The following is a 17,713-nucleotide window of genomic DNA, read 5'->3' on the forward strand; positions in this document are numbered from 1 at the left end:
CTCCTCCACTCACTTGACGCCTCCTCTGCTTTCTCTCTACTGTTGTGTTTTTGCCTCTTCCTCTTCCTGCAGCCTCTCCGACCAGTCCTGACAAAAAAGCTAAGCGGCATGAAGTCAAGAGCGACCCGACCCCCTTTGGTTTGCGAGGTAGCGCGGCAGCCCCTGAACCCCCAGCCACGCACGCTGTCTGTGGCTGTGCAGGGCACCTAGGATGAAAGCGAATAGATCAGACAAGCCAGGAGCAGTAACTGATGGTTCGCAGCTTGATGCCTGGTGACAGGTGCTGGAAGAGGCCACAGTCCCGCTGTCTGCCTGGCCCGTCGTTGGCAAGCAGAGATGCTCAGGCACAGCTTGGCTGACCAGCATTTACGCTGAGATTTATCTCTCAGTGCTGGTGTAGGCTAGAGGTGCCCTGTTCAAAGGGTCACGGTACCAGCACCCACCCACCCCCAACCCCTACCCCCCCCCACCCCCCACCCCCCCGCCAGTCACCAGCTGGCCCAACTATTCTGTATGGAAACAAGTGGAAGGATCAGGTCTTCACAGCAGGCAGATGGCCACTCATATGGGCCACCAGAGTTCAGCTCCACTCTGGACCTTGGGTCCCTGTTACCTTCCCCCTGGAAACCCCAAGTCCTCCCTTGTCGTGTCGTGCCCCCCCCCACCCCCGGCCAGGATCTCAGATTCCAGGAGAGGTTCCCAGGGCCATGCTCATCATACTGCTAGATTAATTCTGCCCTCCCCCAAACCGTGCTCCAAGCCCCGATTACCCAAATGCAACCCTCAGAGGGTCAGCAGCAGCCTAGAGTTCACGGATGGATAGAGAGATGCCCAGCTCGCTAATGCTGCGCTCCCAGTTGCTCAGGAGTCATTTTCCATCTTAAGATCTCCTGTGAAGGTCTGCTTTTATCCATCCAGCCCTTTCCACGCATTACCTAGAACCCCGAGATTTCCCCCCATGGGACATGGTGTTTGAAGGTGACAGATGTAGCTGTGGCTCGGCCAGGTTCTGTAGCTGTTCCCATCTTCTTCCCGCTTAGTGCTTTTGTCTCTGCCAGTATCTCTTCCCTTGAGTCTGAGTGGCCACAATGCAGCCTTCTGGGTTGCAGAGAAGATGGCCAGGTGACAGATGAGGGCCAGTCATCCCTTTCCTTCCTTTCTGCCTTCTGGAGTGCAGATGCAGCCCACACCGGGGGAGGGCCGGGGGAGAGCTGATAGTTGTATAAGGCAATTGGCTAACATTCTCATGCAGTCTCCAGAATCCCCAGAAAGAGCGATGCCAGCTAATTTGAGGTCATCAGCCTTCTAAACCCCTTTGTGTCCTTGTCCCACACCTGGTACCTGGACACTGCTGGACCAGCATGTTGGGCTTCCTCTTAATAGTGTCCAACAGCTGCAGCAGCAGCATGATCCCGTGCTACTCTGGGTCAACAGACACTTGTGACTGATGGTAGTTGCCAAAGCGTGAGCTACTGGAAGTCTCTCATAGATACACTAAGGAAGGCAATGATTTCTATATAGTTTGTGACCAACTGTGTGGTCTCTGATGGTGGAGGTTTTTGTACTTGGGAGTTTTCATCTGCTCCAACTGTCCTTAGACTTTGAGGGGCCCCCATGTGAGCTTTGTAGCAACAGGATGGTTGGGGGTAGGGGAAGAAGTCAAGCTGCCTGCACATGTGCTTGGAGCAAGAGGGATATATGGTTGTAGTTGGAAACCCCCAGAACGCAGTTCTTACACATCTGCAAGCCTAGTGTAACACTTTCCACGTACACAGCTGTCCCCAGGCTCTGAAGTCTGGCCTCAGGGAGGTAGATCAGAGGGGCTCTAGCTAGTCCTGCCATAGTGAGGTGAGCCCTGAGTCTGCACAGTCGGAACCTGGGGAGTGTCTAGGCCCACATGTTCCCTAGGAAGACAGAAGAGCCTTCCCAATGTTCTTTAGCCAAGGGTTTTCATCACTGGCTCTGGGCATGCTCAGCCATGGGAGTGGCTGCAGAGCTAACAGGCCTCTTTGTCACCCTGATTTCATGGGGGGCTCTTCTGTAATTCCATCGCTCCCCACACTGCACCAGCACCTGGTACAGTATGACACCAGGGGTATCTAGACTGAGATCCCATAAGCAGGCTGGCTTTCCTTGGTATGCTTCTTGGTGTGTCGATGTGTTCTCCAGTGTCACACAGTGACCCTATTTAGTACCAGGAGGGACAGGGTAGTGGCCTCACCTTATTACTGTCTGAGGAATTTACTCAATAGGAATTTGTCATCTCCATCTCTCCAAAAAGGGAAATACTGATGTTACTCTTTGGAGCACATAGCAGGGAGACAAGAATGAAGCAGTAGGAAATGTGGGGGCCCATGGGCCAATCCAGTAGATTTGCCAGATGGCAGGACTGGGGTTGCTAGGTTACCCACACATGGCTTGACATCCTCCTGGCTGTTAACCTGTCCAGTGAGAACCACAATCGTGTGCATTTCACAATTTATTTAGTCATTCTTGCTGGAAATTGTTTCCTGGCCAGAAAAGTAGGTGTTAGCTATCATAGTCTTAGCTGAAGACACCTTCCCTTCACAGGGTTTGCTATAGAATCCAAGTAGGTGGGTTTGGTAGGGCTGGGGACCTGAAGAACGTATAGATGTCCAGGGCAGCTCTGGGCTTCATCTTACCTCTTAGAGTAGCCCAGCAGATGGAGGCAGATATGCTCACACCCCATTACACTATGCAGTCATAGCAGAATGTACCCAGCATTTCATAACAGTATAGTAGAAACCAGTGGAGAGTCTTCAGCAGGTGATTCCAACAAAGACAGAGAGCCGTCACATGCAGCACAGTCTGAAGAACCTAGGAAGATAATGGGCTCATGTTCAGAGTCCCACAGCTAAACATTCCAGGGGATCTGTGGACCTCATATGGAACACACTTGGGCAACAGTGACTGCATCCTGGGTGTGGACCTCACAGGAAGCTGTTTCTCCTAGGCTGGAGCAAAACATCCCACTCACTGGAGGCCCCTGAAGAAGATGGAGGCTGGTCCAGTGCTGAGGAGCTCATCAATTCCTCTGATGCAGAAGAAGATGGTGGAGTGGGCCCTAAAAAGCTGGTAACATTGGCCTCCCTGTGGGGGGCTCAGGGTGGGCCCTGTGTCCCCTGAAGAGGAAGTAGTCTAGAAAATCCACCTTGGCCCAGGGCCCTCCTTTGCGGTCACTGCTCTTCATGCAGAAATACACAACGCTCACTTGGATCACGATCCACTCCCCATAGTCCCATGGAACTGTGTGCCCACCTGCCTAGAGCTCAGGCATGCTTCACCCCTTCTTAAGGGGGCAGCCCACACCTCACATTGGCAGAATGTTCTAACCAAGCTTTCCTAAAGCAGTACCCATACTGGCTTGGAAATTAGCAAGGAGCTCAGGAGCCTGTAAAGACATGCAGTGCTGTGGACACATTGGCGCATCCATTTTTACCTTTAACATGGTCACAGTACGCGTTGTACCATCCCCCAACACTAGGAGCCTTTCTGGTTTAAACCAGAAACCTCAGCAAACCTCCACAAATGGCAGGACCTCAGCACAGCACTGCCCCCATCCCGGCCCTCGGAAGCCCGCTCTGATGTGGGCACTGCTGCTGGTGTGTAGCTGGCACCACACGGGAGAGAGCGGGTAGCTGTGCTGTTAGCGTGCTGGCACTGGGAGGCAGCGAGTGCTAACACGCTGAAACCTCGGCCTTGTCCCCTCATCATCTCAGGTTCCGGGTAAATACACGGTGGTGATGGATGACGAGAAGGAGGGCCCTGACACGCTTGCCATGAGGACCGGAGATATGGTGGAGGTCGTGGAAGAGGGCGCCGAGGGCCTCTGGTAAGACGGCAGTAAGCTCTCTCACCTCCGACATGCCTCTGTGTGATCCCTCCTCAGACATACATGACCTGTGTGATCCCACCTCAGACATACATGACCTGTGTGATCCCACCTCAGACATACATGACCTGTGTGATCCCACCTCAGACATAACATGACCATGAGTGATCCCACCTCAGACATACATGACCTGTGTGATCCCACCTCAGACATAACATGACCTGTGTGATCCCACCTCAGACATAACATGACCATGAGTGATCCCACCTCAGACATGATCATGTGTGATCCTACCTCAGACATACATGACCATGAGTGATCCCACCTCAGACATAACATGACCATGAGTGATCCCACCTCAGACATGATCATGTGTGATCCCACCTCAGACATACATGACCTGTGTGATACCACCTCAGACATACATGACCATGGGTGATCCCACCTCAGACATACATGACCATGAGTGATCCCAACTCAGACATACATGACCATGGGTGATCCCACCTCAGACATACATGACCTGTGTGATACCACCTCAGACATACATGACCATGGGTGATCCCACCTCAGACATAACATGACCTGTGTGATCCCACCTCAGACATACATGACCTGTGTGATCCCACCTCAGACATACATGACCTGTGTGATCCTACCTCAGACATAACATGATCTGTGCAATCCCACCTTAGACATACATGACCTGTGTGATCCCACCTCAGACATACATGACCATGAGTGATCCCACCTCAGACATAACATGATCTGTGTGATCCCACCTCAGACATACATGACCTGTGTGATCCCACCTCAGACATACATGACCATGGGTAAGCCCACCTCAGACATAACATGATCTGTGTGATCCCACCTCAGACATACATGACCATGAGTGATCCCACCTCAGACATGATCATGTGTGATTCCCACCTCAGACATACATGACCTGTGTGATCCCACCTCAGACATACATGACCATGGGTGATCCCACCTCAGACATACATGACCATGGGTGATTCTACTTTTGACATAACATGATCTGTGTGATCCTACTTTTGACATGCCCCTGTGTGAGCCCACCTCAGACATGCATGACCTGTGTGATCCCACCTCAGACATGCATGACCTGTGTGATCCCACCTCAGACATGCATGACCTGTGTGATCCCACCTCAGACATACATGACCTGTGTGATCCCACCTCAGACATACATGACCATGAGTGATCCCACCTCAGATATAACATGATCTGTGTGATCCCACCTCAAACATACATGACTATGGGTGATCTCACCTCAGATATACATGACCTGTGTGATCCCACCTCAGACATACATGACCTGTGTGATACCACCTCAGACATACATGACCATGGGTGATCCCACCTCAGACATAACATGACCTGTGTGATCCCACCTCAGACATGCATGACCTATGTGATCCCACCTCAGACATACATAACCATGGGTGATCCCACCTCAGACATGATCATGTGTGATCCTACCTCAGACATACATGACCATGGGTGATCCCACCTCAGACATACATGCCCCTGTGTGATCCCACCTCAGACATATCTCTGTGTGTTCTCACCTCAGGTGTATCCGCATGCCACCTCAGAGACACCAACCGCAGGTTGTAGGCATGGGGCACCTTATAGCCACCAAATTCCCCTTGCAGGTATGTCCGGGACCTGACCAGCAGCAAGGAGGGATGGGTGCCAGCCAGCAGTCTGTCCACCCTCCTGGGCAAATCCAGCTCGGCTCAGTGTCTGAGCAGCTCAGGTAAGACCTACTGTGCGCGCCAGCTGTGCCCTGAGCCTGCCAAGATCCTCAGCCCGGAGCCTGTTTAAAGGCAGAGGTTTCTAGGTGTGCAGAGGAAAGGGCCAGAGCCGAAGTCTGTCTCCGCTGGTTTCCCGCAGACTCCAGTCCAGGGTCAGCCGTGCTGAGTAACTCCTCCAGCTGCAGCGAGGGCTGCTCCACCCCCTTCTCCGAGCTCCAGGGATAGTGGCCAGGCCTCTGCGGCAGGCGCTCGAGGCCACCGTGCAGTAGACCAGCATGCAGATCTCTAAGTTTTCTTTTGCTTGGGCTTGCTTAGTGTGGGAGGGGATGGTGCTCGGAGACATCTGGACAGGAGGACCCTATCAGCCGTGGGCTTCAGAGGACACTGGGGCCTTGGCACCACGACTCCATTGCATGTGCAGAAGCCAGGAGACCACAGTCCACCACCAAAGCTACTTTCAAAACTCCAGAGTGGACAGAGGAGGGGCTATGGGTCAGGAGACCCCTGTGCAGAAATGTGGGAGAGGCCCCTTCTCATATTTGGGCAGCCAACAGACCCTGCTGTGCAGCCTCTCCAAGGTGTCCTGACCTCTCTGGTGCTCTCTATGGGAACATCATTCCGAGGAAGGCACTTCTAACAGGAGTGGACAGTTTGCTACCAACAGCCCAGGAGGGGAATCAAGGGACTCTTGTCTTTTATAAGTTTTTGACTTTTTTTTTAAACAGGGATTAATCCCACGGCCATTTTTTTGTGGTACTCTGGCCTCAAATCTTTACCAAGAATCACTGTGTTTACATGAAATGACAATTTGATACCGTATTTGATATAAAACTATTTTTTGTTACTGGGGTTTACATCGAAGCATGTTGTTTATACAACTAAATGATTTCTGGGGCACTCTCACTGAGACCTGGCACTCCCTGGAACACATCAGTCCCAGGTGAAGGAAGGCCCGGTAAGTCAGCGGACGTCTCCTCCACCAGAAACAGTTGGAAATCACTGAGAGTCTCACATCTGCATAGGTTTTGTTTTCACAAGAAATGTAAAGTATAATTTAAAATATTAACCTTCTTTTCTACAATAAAAGGGAGACTCTCCATTTTTTAAAAGAATGTCATTAAATTAGGATATTTTTATTGTTTTTAAAGAAGATGTAAAAATCCATGCTGTCAGCCATCCTCAGCAACATGGGCACTGGCTGCTTCTCCATGTCAGGGCAGGCCCCTCTTCCCCTCCCCTAGCTCTCGGGGGACCTGCAGCCTTCATTCAAGTCACGGCAGAATTGCCATGAAAACCATTGTTTTTTCCCCCTTTGTGTGTGTGTCTGAGAAACAAATTCTGTTCTTTGGAAACGTTCTGTGCCTGGTAGGGCCGATATTTTTATATGTATGTATATATGTTCATGTGTGTACATATGGTCTGGGTGTAAAGGATGTATTTATGGCCTCATGCTGCCGAACATCTGTCACTTTACGGTCCCTCCCTGTCTCCTCACCCCGCTGCCATGGGAGGCCACCGAGGCTCGTTCACCACTGTACGTCCAGGTAAAATGCCCTCCTCCCCCCGCCCTACGGCTTGCAGAGCCATTACTGGCCACACCTTCAGAGAATGGTAACAAAATAAAAAACGTACAAAGATTCTGTAGCATTTCTGGTGTATATGTTACGTGGGAAGAATCATGGAATATAATCTGTCCAGCCTGTTCGAAAAATGCCACCCTCTTTTATGATCTCATCCTCATAAAGACACTTCAAAATGTCACATTTGCCGGGCATGTGGCGCGCCTTAATCCCAACTCTGCAGATGCAGAGACAGAGGTAGGTGGCTCTCTGGGTTTGAGGCTAGCCTGGTCTACATAGAGCGTTCCAGGCCAGTCAGAGTTACACAGTGAGACCCTGTCTCAAAAAAACAAACATGTCACGCTTCATTCATGGTTGCTCTTACTTTCTACTGCTGATATAAATGAACACTTAAAGTCAGAAGTCTTTATTGTATGGATGAAGTTTAGATACTGGCCAGCAACGCCCGCTGTCCACCATGTTGGCGAAGGCACCGGGCTCCCAGCACACCGACCCTTGGTGATGGTCACGAATGCCCAGTATGGCAAGGATGAGGAACGAGGCAGGAGGTGGCAGGATATAGAGGGCGTGCAGGCACCAAGTATGTTTTGATGTCTGTTTTAGTTCATCAGACAGTGATGATGTTAAAATAGTACCAGGATATAATTGTGAAAAACGTGAAGGGGACCAGAGACGTGCAGCAGAGACGTTACAGAGCAACGATATCACACTCGACAACTCTTCGCTGAAAAGTTAGAAAATGAAGGAGGTTTATTTATCTGTGAGAAAAGAAGGGTGGATAAATGGGGAAAGAATGGTTATTGGTGGAATTATTTAGGCCACTCCACGTAGTTAAAAGGAGATTTATTTAATGGCGTAACTTACAAATTAAGGGATAGGTAGGTCGCGGGGTCTGGGGAAGGTGTATCACAGTCCAGCGGTGTTCTCTGGAGCTCTCCTCTGTCTACCTCCGCCATCCAGCGTCCTGGAACCAAGAGAGCGTTCGCCGATCCGGATCTCGGGTCCCCAGGCGCCTCCCTTGGCCCCGCCTTGTAGGCGTGACAGTTGCCGAAGTCTCAATGGGGGTTGGAACTTCCAGAACAAAGCTGGAATGGCTACCCACTACATCTCCCCCTTTTTGTCTAAATAAGAAGGTTCTAACCTAATACAAGACTATATACAAAGGAATGGTTATCAAATATTGTCCAGGAATAATGAGGGATAATGACCTAGATAAGATGGAACTACAACCAATGCAAACAATATCAAGCAAGAAACACATATTAAAATCCAGAGAAGTATAGAGCATAGATAAATGGCATGTTACAAAGATCATTCCAAAAGGTGTCCTACCCTAAAGAACCTGAATCTAATACTTAATATGTTCTATCTACTAAGTTGTAACTATAACTGCTAGTCTTCAATCCCATCAAAGACCTGAGAAGGAATATAATGGTACCTGAGAAATGGTAGATGGATGCAAGCAACTTTCGGGAATCTTGCGAGAGTAGACCGAGACAGCTGGCAGCCTGGACAATCACCTAATGTTTCTCAGCATTGTTGGTGCATTCAAATTGGCTACAGGCCTAAAGTATCTGACAGACCATTTTCAGAAGCAGGAATTCTGAAAGACCATCTTACCCTGTCTTGGCAGAGTACAGTGGTCGCTTTCCTTGTGTCCCGCTTGTCCAGAAAGGATAGCATTGCATTTGTACTGTCAGCTGTCGAGGCAAGGGCAGTTCTTTGCCCAGTAGGCCATTTTGTGCCAAGAAGACAAACTTCCAAATGGAAATGTCTAGAAGCCCAACATTCTCTCGGGATCAAATTGGTGCAGCCAGGAGCAATTGTGTCTCGCATCAACAGAATTCTAAGTTATTTAAATGCCATATTCTCTAGGTCTATGAAGTGTTTGAAGATTACCTGTCCATCTGACCTATGTATCTGTAAATCTGTATAACCTGACTAACGTAACTATAGAGATGACAAGCATAGGTGACTATAAATCTACAAGTCTTATCTACTGAAATAACCTAAGGACTAAGGCTTCACGTAAACAAGGTAGACAGTCTATAAGCAAGTGTATGGTAAAGAACGATGACTTCAAAGTTGTGACAATACACAAGATGTTATAACAGAGGTAGGAGTGTATAGTGTGATATACAATATGACAATAATCTTAAATATATATCAATATTTATAACAGAGGTAGGAGTATGTAGTGGGATATGCAATATGACAATAATCTTAAATATATATCAATATACCGAATATCCTAAACAGAAGTAGAACATACATAAAGTATGACAGATATAAATTTACATTTGTATCAATATACAAACATTTCAAATAAGAGTAGAAATATATGTACATTATACCAAGTATAGTTCTGTATTTGTATCAATATACAAATTATCTTAAACAGGAATATAAAAATAGTTTACATTTGTATCAACATATAAGAATCCATAACAGTGTAAATTACAGTGCAAATTATTTAAGGCTGCTATTTTACTAAATTTGTTTACTAGTATACACAATAATCTACCATAATGTCTTATACGTATCCATTCCATTTCTTCTTTTCCTTTTTTTTTTTTTTTTTTTTTTTTTTTTTTTTTTTTTTGGGAGTACTGAGTTTAATATTTCCTTCCACCCCCAACCCTGTAACCATCATCCATAACCCTGAGAATTATGAAACCTAAGGGAGAAGGGGCGTCGTTTTCTTAGGATTGCTTCCTGCTGTTTAGGGGGTGATGTTATCTCTGTTGGGTACTGTGAGAAAGCGCAGATAGTTAAATTTCAGTTAGACTAACTGTAGGTTCTGCAGCAAGTCTTAGAGTAATGGGTAAGATTGTCTGAAATTCTGGTAAGAAGTGTAGTATGATGATGATTACCATGGCATCATTCTGGATTGGGTAGAGTTGTTGTTGGGGCCCCATCTTCCTTCTGGAGACTTCTGAGATTGCTATTAGAAAAACTTATTTGTTATCAAAATGGAAGATTTGGATTTAAAGAGGACATAGCATGTAAGAAAGGATTCTGAGAAATCAAGAGTAAGCATGGAGAGAATTAGAATCTAGAAGACAATGGTCCCTTTTTATTGGTTTCCTTCTGTCCCACACCAGAGGGCTCTTCTGATATGGTACTGAAGAATCTCTCAAACTTTTCTTTTAGCAATGTGCTTGGGTTTAGAGAAGGAGTGAGCCAATTCCATCTCCAAAGCCAGCTTGGCTTATAATTGAATTGGGACCACAACTTTTCTATATTAATAGAGAGATAGATGTTAGACAGTGAGATTTTACCGTGTGTAGATTGGTACCAATAGATTCTTTCTTTCTGCTGTAAACATCCGGATATCCAAGGCCTTATGATTTTTGGAAGATGGGTATTTCCATTATCCTGGAAAGACAAAAACAGAACCCTACCCCAACCTTGATTGTTAAATTTTTCTTACAACTTGTAGAGATGTCACATTGGTGGATGATCTTTTACTTCACCTCATCAAGGGGTTTTTCCTGTTCAAATCGAATTTTTATTAATTTTGTTGGTATCCATAGCTTTTCTTCTCCTGCAGAAACAAAGGCAAAACCCCTTCCCCAACGTAGAACATATCCAGGTTTCCATTCTGAGGTCAGCACATCCTTGAAATAAACCGGTTGGTTTAGCTCGGGAGTTTTGTCTGTCGTCCAATGTCTCTCTGCAGCTGTTGTTCCTTTCTCATCAGCATTGAGAAAATTCAAGGTTAATAAAGCACTATGCAATCTATTTCTAGGAGTCATTGTTACCTGTTGCTGTTTATTTAGCATATCCTTTAAAGTTCGATGGGATCTTTCTATGACTGCTTGGCCTGTGGGATTGTGTGGTATACCTGTAACATGCTTTATATTGTAATAAGCAAAGAATTGTCTCATTTTATTGGAGACATATGCTGGAGCATTGTCTGTCTTAATTTGTACAGGTATCCCCATGATGGCCATAACTTCTAATAGGTGTGTAATCACAGAATCAGCCTTTTCAGAACTCATAGGAGTTGCCCATTGAAATCCTGAATAGGTGTCAATGGTATGATGTACATACTTTAATCTTCCAAATTCTGCAAAATGAAACACATCCATCTGCCAAATTTCATTTCTTTGTATACCTTTTGGATTGCTCCCTGCAGGTAATGGAAGTTGGTTATAGATGGAACAAGTAGGACATTTTTTCACAATATCCTTAGCCTGTTGCCAAGTGATGGAGAAATCCTTCTTCAAACCTTTGCTATTTGTGTGGTATTTCTTATGAAATTCTGAAGCTTCTAGCACATTACCTATTAGTAACTGATCAATCTCATCATTACCTTGTGCTAGAGGTCCTGGCAGACCTGTATGGGATCTGATATGTGTTATATATATAGGATGTTCCCTTTTTCTGATGATTTCCTGCAATTGTATGAATAATGAAGTTGATTCTGTATTATCAGGAATAAATTCAGCAGTTTCAATATGTAAAACAACTCTCTCTGCATATTGAGAGTCAGTGACTGTATTGAGGGGTTCTGTGAAGTCCATCAGTACCATAAGAATGGCATACAGTTCTGCCTTTTGTACAGAGCTGTATGGACTTTGTACCACTTTACTTAAGTCTCCTGATTTATATCCTGCTTTCCCTGATTTATTTGCATCAGTATAGAATGTGAGGACTCCAGAAATTGGCTTTTGTCGTACAATGTGAGGAAGGACCCATTCGGTTTTCTTTATAAATTCTATTCTCTTGCTTTTGGGATAGTGGTTGTTAATCTCTCCCAAAAAGTTACTGCAGGCTCTCTGCCAGTATTCATTATCTTTCCATAGTGATGAAATTTCTTCATTAGTTAAAGGTACTACAATTTCTGCTGGGTCCATTCCTGTCAACTGGCGAAGTCTTAGTTTACCTTTTTGAATCAAATCAGAGATCTTTTCTATATAAGTCTTTAATTTCTTATTTGGTTTACGTGGTAGGAATATCCATTCCAATATAATATCTTCCCTCTGCATCAAAATACCTGTTGGGGAATGTCTGGAGGGGAATATGACAAGAATGCATTTAAGTTCTGGATCCACACGATCCACATGTGCTTCTTGAATTGTCTTTTCTACTAGAGCCAATTCCTTCTCAGCTTCGGCTGATAATTCTCTTGGACTATTTAATTCTTTGTCCCCTTCTAGAGTATTAGCCAAATTTTGTAGTCCATCTTTGGGTATTCCCATGATACCCAGTAAGTTGGAAATGCTTCCTAATAACTTTTGAAAATCATTAAGAGTCTTCAATCGATCTCTCCTTAGCTGTACCTTTTGGGGTCTAATTTTTTGTAGCTCTATCTTATATCCTAAGTAGTTAATAGAATCTCCTCTTTGTATTTTTTCAGGAGCAAGTTGCAGTCCCCAGTGAGGCAAAACTTTTTTTACTTCTTCAAACATGCTTTCTAATGTATCTAACTTTGGATCAGCTAATAGGATATCATCCATATAGTGATAAATTATGGATTGTGGAAACTTTACACGAATTATCTCCAATGGTTTCTGCACAAAGTATTGGCACAAAGTAGGGCTGTTTAACATTCCCTGTGGGAGGACCTTCCATTGATATCTCTTGACTGGCTGAGAATTGTTATAATTAGGTACTGTGAAGGCAAATTTTTCTCTATCATTTTCTTGTAAGGGTATGGTAAAGAAACAGTCTTTTAAGTCAATAACTATTATAGGCCATTCTTTAGGTAGCAGAGAGGGCAAGGGCATCCCAGTCTGTAGGGAGCCCATTGGCTGAATTACTTTATTAATAGCTCTCAGATCTGTCAGCATTCTCCAATTACCAGACTTTTTTTTAATAACAAATACAGGAGAATTCCAAGGGCTGGTAGATTCTTCAATGTGTTGAGCATTTAACTGCTCTTGAACCAGCTGTTCTAAAGCTTGTAGCTTCTCTTTTGTCAAAGGCCATTGTCCAACCCAGACAGGTTTATTAGTTAGCCATTTTAAAGGTAAGGCAGTTGGTACTTCTGAGAGTTCAACAGCAGTTGTGCTCTGTTTGTGAACAGCCTGAATGGTTGGTGCCTGATTTTTATAGCATGCGATGATATTATTCCTAGAAACATGCATTGGTCTGTATTCTTTTTCTGAAAGTGTAGGAATTTTAATCTGGGTATTCCACTGTTGTAACAGATCTCGGCCCCAAAGATTTACTGCTACATTTGCTACATATGGCTTCAGTCTTCCTCTCTGTCCTTCTGGCCCTATGCATTCAACCCATCTCGAACTCTGTTTTATCTGAGATAGGGTGCCAATCCCTAAAAGTTGGACATCTACCTCTTGAAGAGGCCAATTCGGATGCCATGATTTTGGTGTAATTATAGTCACATCTGCACCTGTGTCTACCAGTCCCTCCATAACCAGGCCATTAATTCGAATTCTAAGCTTTGGTCTTTGACCATTTATGGAAGTCTGCCAAAATATTTGTTTTATAGTGTTCTTTGTAAACTGTGATCCATCCATCAGAGCTGTTTTATCATCCATTGCAGTATCGGTTTTTACATTAGGCAGTGGTTTATTCAGTTGTCCTGGAGAGGAATTTCTTCCACAGTGGCTGGGAATGTTCGTACTACATTTGATTTGGGGGCCTGCAAGAGGCCCCCTGAAGCGTTTCCCGCCAGTAAAGGGTTACCTCGTATATCTATTTTTGATCTGCACTCACTGGTCCAATGTCGGCCTTTGCCACACCTTCTACATAATCCGGGAGGTGGTTGGGGTCTCCTGTTTAGGCTATTCCTAAAAGGAGTATTACTCCTAGGAGTACCCCATGTACAGTTTTTACTTATATGACCTGGTGTACCACATTTAAAACATTTGGTAACACGGGGCCTTCTTTCACCTCTGGGATTTGTCTCTCCTATCCAAGCCTCATTACTGTAGTTACGAGACTCAACACCATTAGTATACTGAATCCATTCTTCCAAAGGAGCTGATCTTATCTTTAATGGTGTAAGTATTCTTCTGCATTCTGCATTAGCATTGTCGAATGCCAAGGACTCAGTTAATACTTTTCTTAATTCTTTATCTGATACAGCTCTTGTTATAGCTGTGTTCAGTCTTTGTAAAAAATCAGTGAAGGGTTCGTGCGGTCCCTGAAATATCTTTGTGTATACCTCAGTTGGTTTTCCAGGTTCTGGAATTTTTTCCCAAGCATTTAGAGCTGCTGTACGGCATAGGGATATTGTATGTTCATCATAAATGGCTTGTACATTCCTGTCAGCAAAACATCCCTCACCAAGTATTTGATCTTGGGAGATCACAAAACCTCTGAGTTTACCTTGTTGTTCTAAATTTTTTGCCTCTTCTCTCAACCAGCTTTTCCACTGTAGCTGCTGACTATATTCTAGAACAGCTGAAATCAACTGATGCCAGTCATCTGGGATGATTCTATGTGAGGTAGACCATGAATTTAACAATTGTTTTACGTATGTGGAGTGTATCCCATACGTAACTACTGCTTCCTTTATATTTTTAAAGTCCCTTGTTGAAATTGGTTGTAATGTATATGTATTATATGGCTCGGGGTGTGTGTCATCCGCTGGCTTCTCATGGATGATAACAGGATAAGCCATTGTGTGAGAGCCATTTGGAGATGTTACAACCTCTATGGCCTTGCCCTTCTGCTTATTAGGTCCCTTGTCATGTTTACTGAGAGTTTCTTCTAAGGCCTGCAAACGAGCACCTAGGGTCTGTTCTAGGGAGTGAACCTCCTCTCTGGCAAGGGACTCCAGATTTCTCATGGAATCATAGAAGTTTTTATGTTCCTCAGAAACACATGATTCCATGGACCTTATCTTATCAATTAATGATAATCTTTCTTCCTTATATAGTGTCTGGAGAGTTAGTGTTCTGTCCATTAAATATTCACATTTATTATCAATAAGATCAATTTTTGGTACAAGCCTGTTTTGTAAATCCTGATTAGCAGATTCCAGAGAAAGAATCTTTTTCTCTAAGGTCTCATTGCTATCCATTAAAGCAGATTCCAGAGATAGAATCTTTTTCTGTAAGCCATCATTGTTAGTTTTGAAAGCCTGTAAATCCTGGTTAGCAGATTCCAGAGAGAGAATCTTTTTCTCTAAGGTCTCATTGCTATCCATTAAAGCAGATTCCAGAGATAGAATCTTTTTCTGTAAGCCGTCATTGCTCTCGCTTAAAGCCTGTATCAGTCCCAATAATAACTCATCTTTGTTCTTGTTTTTAAACCAGTGTTTGAACACTGTGTGAATTATTACGATGAATGCCAAAATGGTACAGGCCAGATATGCCTTAGGAAGGTCGTATATTTCCAGGAAGATGTTATTCATCATACAGGCAAAAAGGTTTTCAAATTCTTGTGAGGTAATGTTGTCAGCCATATTACCAGAATTACTCAAAATTTGTCAGTCAATTTTAAGGTGTAAAATTATCAGGTACTTTTACTTACCTTTCGTGGTTTTGGGGGGTGTAGTAGCACTTTTCAGCCAGCAGGTGGCGATGGTACAGCTCCAAAGCAGGGCCTGCTGGTGATCTTGGCTGACTGCAGATCGCTGGAGTCAAGATGGCGGAGCCGAGCCGCAGCTGGCGTGCGTGCACTCAGGAAGCCGGGGAGTGCCTCTTTCGCTGGTCTCAGAGCTAAGCTAGGGAGCTGAGACCGGACTAGCTGCTCCCTTTTTCGGGAATGGAACCGTGTAGGTGTTCCCTGGTTATATGGAACTTTGCAGGCGGGTTTAGGTACCCGCTAGCCGGGGAGGAGGCTGAGGGCAGGAGCCACCCAGGCTTTTGGGATTTGCCCCACGTGAGCGCCAGATATTGGTGGAATTATTTAGGCCACTCCACGTAGTTAAAAGGAGATTTATTTAATGGCGTAACTTACAAATTAAGGGATAGGTAGGTCGCGGGGTCTGGGGAAGGTGTATCACAGTCCAGCGGTGTTCTCTGGAGCTCTCCTCTGTCTACCTCCGCCATCCAGCGTCCTGGAACCAAGAGAGCGTTCGCCGATCCGGATCTCGGGTCCCCAGGCGCCTCCCTTGGCCCCGCCTTGTAGGCGTGACAGTTGCCGAAGTCTCAATGGGGGTTGGAACTTCCAGAACAAAGCTGGAATGGCTACCCACTACAAATGGTGAGCAGAAAACACAAAAATATAATGAAGAGATGGATCCCGACATGTCTGACTCACAGTGTGACTCATGTCCTGATTGATGTGGCGGGCAGCAAGCTCCAAGTAGGCTAGGCTTCAGATAGCTGCTGAAGGAGACCCTGAACGGTGTGTAAAATTTAAATCAATGACTGAAATGAAAGCAAGAAGATTAGCCCACATGAACACAGAAGAACTCTGACATAGCAATGCTGATAACAAAGATGAAATTTAGGGCGGTTAGAGAATAAGGAACCAGGAGGTGATCACAAACTTGTACGCCAGGAGTAATGCCCACAGTGCAGACAGCAAGCCCGAGCAGTCAGATGTTACTGTCATAGACACTGATACCTGTCCATCAAACAGAAAATGACGTCGTTTTCAGCGCACACACGGCATACACCAAACAATGGAATATGCAGTTGGTAAAGGGTATTTGGAAGTCTGTAGCCATTACTCTGATGTCACCAAAACTCTGCTCCCTAGAGCTGAACAGATAGCTAAGCCTCAGCACATGAGGGCTGCAGCTGAATCGTGACTGGAATTGTACCACCCTCAATCTAACATGACTAAATTATAGTTACTCCCTTGAGTAAGATAACGAATACAATCAGTAAAACTCAAAGTAAAAAGAAGAAATTACGACCTTGAGGGAAGAAAATAAAAACAAATAAAAAAATCAAAACCTTGATTATAGAAAAACTATAATTTATAGAAAAACCAAGAAGCTGTTTAGGAGACAGTGTGACAACATGTCTGTTTAACAAAACACAGTGGTGGCATGCACACACACACGCACGCACGCACGCACGCACGCACGCACGCACCATAGGGCCAATAACCTCCAAAGCCATGGGTTTTTTTGTTTTGTTTGTTTTATTTTTTGGCCAGGTTTACAGTACCAGACATGAATTCCTTCCTGTGGAGCCGGCCTCAAACCCAAATCAGAGAAGAGCAGTTTACCCCGTAACAGTCATGCCACTACTACATAGGCTCATTTACCTGGCAGGTCACCGTCCTAGCGTGCAGGGTCCACTGATGGGTGGAACAGCTGATGACTATTTCTCCTGGTGGGTACCTCCAGGACTGTGAAAACTAGCCACCAGGGAGGAAGTTTCCAGGTCAGTTCCAGTCTGATTTTTCTCTATGCTGCCAGCAAATATGGTGTATCTTCAGCCATCATCTAGTTACGGTGGGCAACCAAGAATAATGGCCTGTGTTGGAAAGCAGACCCACATATTCTAATCAAGTAAATGGGTCCATGTCGTTGAAGTATGGTGGGTGCAAAATCAGAAAAACACTGCAATAATTTAGCATGTTAAACTCAGTCATGTAAGTCAGCAGCTTCATAGATG

At 45.2% G+C, this 17,713-nt stretch overlaps 1 protein-coding gene across 2 annotated transcripts in view; it reads left to right on the forward strand.

Moving 5' to 3' along the window:
- Window positions 1-7,258, forward strand: part of Mcf2l (MCF.2 cell line derived transforming sequence like) — a 74,747-nt gene extending 67,489 nt beyond the window's left edge. Inside the window, exons 28-31 of one of the 2 annotated variants that reach the window (XM_059244645.1) lie at window positions 73-147; window positions 2,975-3,096; window positions 3,741-3,853; window positions 5,536-7,258. In XM_059244645.1, the coding sequence (XP_059100628.1) occupies window positions 73-147; window positions 2,975-3,096; window positions 3,741-3,853; window positions 5,536-5,707 (482 nt within the window). In that variant the 3' untranslated portion in view covers window positions 5,708-7,258. The remainder of the gene's footprint in view (window positions 1-72; window positions 148-2,974; window positions 3,097-3,740; window positions 3,854-5,535) is intronic. The other variant, XM_059244644.1, reaches the window with a different exon arrangement.
- The last annotated feature ends 10,455 nt before the right edge of the window (window positions 7,259-17,713 follow it).

The sequence above is a fragment of the Peromyscus eremicus genome, chromosome 17, assembly GCF_949786415.1.
Source record: "Peromyscus eremicus chromosome 17, PerEre_H2_v1, whole genome shotgun sequence".
Lineage (NCBI taxonomy): Eukaryota > Metazoa > Chordata > Mammalia > Rodentia > Cricetidae > Peromyscus > Peromyscus eremicus.